Source organism: Misgurnus anguillicaudatus, chromosome 18 (assembly GCF_027580225.2).
Source record: "Misgurnus anguillicaudatus chromosome 18, ASM2758022v2, whole genome shotgun sequence".
NCBI classification, from domain to species: Eukaryota; Metazoa; Chordata; class Actinopteri; order Cypriniformes; family Cobitidae; genus Misgurnus; species Misgurnus anguillicaudatus.
In genome coordinates this window covers 35104427-35109159 of record NC_073354.2, presented here as the reverse complement: position 1 = coordinate 35109159, position 4733 = coordinate 35104427, and the positions used below count along the sequence as shown (strand labels likewise).

Below are 4733 nucleotides of genomic sequence, written 5' to 3'. Positions count from 1 at the left end.
ATCTAGCTCTGCCCTCCAGGTGGGCCTCAGCCGGTGGATGACGGGAAGCAAGGGGCCAACGGGGGTCCGGGACGTGGGACTCAGGCTCCGGCCTGGCCTTAATAATCCGTGGCGCGCTCCTTCTTCCTCCTGGAGGCAGAATCAGAACCAGTATGAGTGTGGGGGATTATTATATTGGTCGCGTACCTGATTCTTCCTCAGGGAGGCTCTCCCTTGTGGTTACACAATTTCCGTCAGGTTACTCACTACTCCTTTCCTTCTCTCCACAGGTATCGACTTGGACACAGAAGCACAGTTAGTTTGCTTTAAGATAGCTCTCACCTTTCGACTGGACTAGTGTACCGTAAGTACCGGTTTTGCTCGGCTTCTCCTCAGAATATTCACTCTCTCTCCACTTCTCTCCACAGGTATCGGCTTGGACACAGAAGCACAGTTAGTTTGCTTTGAAAAGGCTCTCACCTTTCGACTGGACTCAGCGTACCGTAAGTACAGGTTTTGCTCGGTTTCTCCTCAGGTTCTTCCCCACAAGTCTACCGGATACAGTGCATGCTCTGTCTCTATGGATCAACAGCTTAAGAGATTAATAGGCACACAGGCAGCAGTGGCGGACTTATAGCAGTCGGCGCGACGTGCGATGGGGTAGGTAGTTCCTAGGTGGCGTCGGGGGCGAACCCTCACGACTGCTAGATGGTGGCAGAGGGGTGGAATATCCCAACGTTTTACCGGGCCGAGCGCTGCCCTTTCCTCGTTACCGTCAGGCGTTCAAACTCTGGACAGGGGCGCCCCTTTGTAGAGGCCACGGGACGGTGGAATTACGTCACCTCTCTCTCTGCAACAACACTGTTTATGCAATCGAAAACGTCAATAATAATAGCCCCAAATCGTACTCACACCTCTGCTGTTTCCTCGGCTCTTCACCGCCACTCTTCACATCTGCCCGATGTCTAGACGGGGGAAAATCGTTTCTGGGCACCATACTATTTCTGGAGGCCCGAAGCACGCTCACAACGTATGCTGTACTGAACTGAGCTAAAGCCAGCAGCCTCTTTGTCTTCTCTCGACAAAGTGCGTGAAAGCGGGGGTTAATCTGACAAGACACACAGCAATACACCACAACCCACAGCAATATACAGCACCACGTCAAAAATAAAGGTTTCCACAGCACAAAGACTCACCCACCACTCCAAGTGTACGAAAAAGACGCCTGTCTTCCTTCACTTCGCTTAGTTCAGATTTGGCAATGGAAATATGCGGCCCAGCTAGTGGTGTCGTTGTTGTGTCTGCTTCGGTAAGTATTTCCTCGGCTCACCCACCACGTTCTGTTAGGGGTAGGGCCGTCCTCCTTCTCCTGGAGGGAGTTAACATAAGCCAGGTTAATACACAAGATACTTTCAGCTAGATCTAGGTACTCACAGCGATGCCGTTTTAAATCCCCTTTTTCACTTCATCTCAATACGTCATGTGTTCGTTCTCCTCACAACCTTTAAGGTTCGCGATGACTTCCCAATCAACAGTTCCAGCCTGAGAGAGAGAGAGAGTTAGACAGCCACAAACAACGCACCAGCGGCCACAACACAGCACTTCCACACACACCCAAAAGGTCTCTAGACTGTGAATAAACTTGGCCTTAAGTACTGCCTTGTTCAGCGTATCTTCCAATCACTAACCGCTGTTCCCAACTAGGCACAGGTGCATCGAATTCGCAGATTTTCCCGCTCGCGGCGCTTACCGGAAGTCCGGTGTTCGTCTTTCCCGGTCCGGGCGGAAACACTTCCGGGCGGAACCAAACTTCCATAATTTTGGTTCCGCCCCAAAGAAAAAAAAGATCGTCACCTCTCCTATAAATGCACAAGATTTATATAAGAATGAAGAAACATTACTGTTTGAGGCTCATAATATGTCATTACCATATACAGAGCTGTAATAATTCAGCTATGACTAGGTAAATACAGTTTAAAATTCTTGGTCACCTTTAAGGCCAAGGCAAGGGTTATATCCAAATGCAGTTTATTAAGGGTAATTCACAGAACAGGCAAGGGTCAACAACCAGGAAAACATCAACAGCAGAGGTAATCCAAACAAAGGTAAGGACAGACAGCAAAAAAAAAACAATTAATAAATGACATTTTTGCAGAGGTGAAGAAACAAATTAACATGGTACAAGGAAAAGTTTTTTGTTTCAACCTAAAATTCTGGGTTATTTTAATCTATTGTTGACACATACCTTACAAAAACATGACTGGTGTGCATCTTGAGATAAAACAATGGTACTGATGTAGTTTGAAATATGCCAGTTATAGCTGTTTTCAATTAAGACAGCTCAAACATGCATTTTAGTCTTGGACTACATGTAAGCCCTGTCTGAGAAACTGCCCCAAATGTTAAGCAGTTTGTGTAACATCATCATTAATATATTACCTACATTATTAACATTTATCCTATTAACACATAGCAAGAAGGAGCAAGAAAAATGCAAGACTTCAACAAACACACTTTTGAAGGATACAAATTATCATCTGTTAGCGTTATCGGCAAAATCACAGATATTATCTTTAATTTTCTGCCTGCACACTACTATGCCCTACACATTTTTTAATGTACTTCCTAATAATAGCCACCAAATTATCTATAATCCCTCAATTAACCTTTAATCACAATGTTTGTGTATCAGTTAGTTACTGTATGTATAAAGCTGGGGAGGGGTTTTAACATGACCTGATCTGTATAAATGAACACATCTGAGCTATATCAAGTTCATTTAGGAAGTTAGATTGAATAGACATGTACTGTATTTATGTTCATGTTTCTTTAGATATTTGCCTTAACCATGTTGTAATTTGTAATATGATTTTGTTTAACCTTTGGGTTATAATTGTCTACCTGTTAACAATTACAAAGGAAGTCCTCTCAGACGTGATGTCTTTCAATGAGACTGAGAATATTCTCCTGTGTTATCCTTTACATCCAGATTCTTGTCCTAGAGCTCAGCGTCTCACTGTTGTTAAAATGGCAATATATGCTTTCATTTCATTCATGATCCTCATGACAGTTTTGGGGAATCTGCTGATCATCATCTCCATCTCTCACTTCAAACAGCTTCAGTCTCCAACTCATCTGATCGTTCAGTCATTGGCTGTGTGTGACTGTCTGATGGGTTCACTGGTGATGCCCTACAGTATGGTGCGATCTGTCGAGGGCTGCTGGTTTTTGGGAGATGTTATTTGTAAAGTGCATTCTAGTTTGGACATGACCTTCTGTTTCTCTTCTTTAATACATCTTAGTTTAATATCTATTGATAGATACTGGGCCATCTGTGACCCTCTGAGATACAGAATGAGGATCACAAACAACACTGTGACTGTATTAATCACCCTTACATGGATCTTTTCATTTGTGTATAGCTTTTCTGTTGTGTTTTCAGGAGTGAATGCTGTTGGTCTGGAATCTTATATATTACAAGTGTCTTGTTTTGGTGGCTGTGTTCTGTTTTTTAACAAAGAATGGGGACTTATTTGTATCATCTTGTTATTTTTCATTCCAGGGACTATAATGAGCTCTCTGTATATTATCATATTCGATGTTGTGAAAAAGCACACAAAGGTTTTGTCAGTGAAAGTGTCTGTGACCACCACAGGTGTTAACAGTCAAAGCTCTGCACACAGAGAAAGAAAAGCAGCTAAAACTCTGGCTCTTGTTATGGGCGTTTTTTTTCTCTGTTGGCTGCCTTATGCTATTGCCACTGCTGTTGATCCTTTCCTTAATTTTGTGACCCCAGCCGATGTTTTTGAGGCTTTATTTTGGTTTGCATATTTTAACTCAGCTTGTAATCCTTTGATCTATGGATTTTTTTATCCTTGCTTCCAGAAGGCCTTTAAGACTCTCCTATACACTTATATCTGTGGATTCAATCATTCACATACTCTGACATTTAAATGAATACAGTTTCTGTAGAAACATAATAATCAATGACTGAATAAATGTTGTGAAGCTGATAGTGTTGATTTCATTTAAGAATAAATCATTCTTTTTATGTAGTTTCACATGCTATAGTTTATGTATGCTTAAATCTTTTGCTAATTTGACATTATTGAAACATGTAGTAAATTTTTTAGTCTAAAAAACTCCAGGCCTGTAATGATCTCAATAGGAACATCATACAATCATACATATTCGATCAATCATTATTATAAACAGAAGATGTTAAACCCAAAAAGTGCCAGACAGTTTTAGATCTGTGAAGTACATTGGAAATGTTTTTAACTTGTCTTTTAACGTCCTGACCTCTATAATCTGTATGGTTTGTGATATGAGACAAGATGAAACCCAAGATGATGTTTAATACAAAAGTATTCAGAGGAAATGACAACTGTTTAATTATACATGAATAAAGTCATGATTCAAATATATGTTTCTGAATTATAACTGTAGTGAACGTAACTTACTGGTAGAATGTTTTTCAAGATATTTTCTTCAAGTATTTCTAATAGTGACTGTTGAAGGGTAAACAACCAAAAATAAGACCAGATGAAAGTTAAGCTGTGATTATAGTCTTTTCAGCGTACATACCAGGTCCTAAATCCTGGCTGTTATCCTATGGTCTAGTAACCATAATAAAGCCACTGTAACACAAGTTTACAAGGAACAAACAGTCAAATGTGCATTTCAAGTGACTAAAGATATTTTAAAGAAATTTAAAAGCCATTTACAATGCAACGTAAAACAAAGAATAATAA

The 4733-nt window shown here is 40.7% G+C and overlaps 1 protein-coding gene across 1 annotated transcript; it reads left to right on the top strand.

Moving 5' to 3' along the window:
* The first annotated feature begins 2916 nt into the window (after window positions 1–2916).
* LOC129429443 (trace amine-associated receptor 4-like) lies at window positions 2917–3936 on the top strand. Its single transcript, XM_055186145.2, has one exon. It carries the CDS (start codon window positions 2917–2919, stop codon window positions 3934–3936), a length of 1020 nt encoding a protein of 339 aa, XP_055042120.2.
* The last annotated feature ends 797 nt before the right edge of the window (window positions 3937–4733 follow it).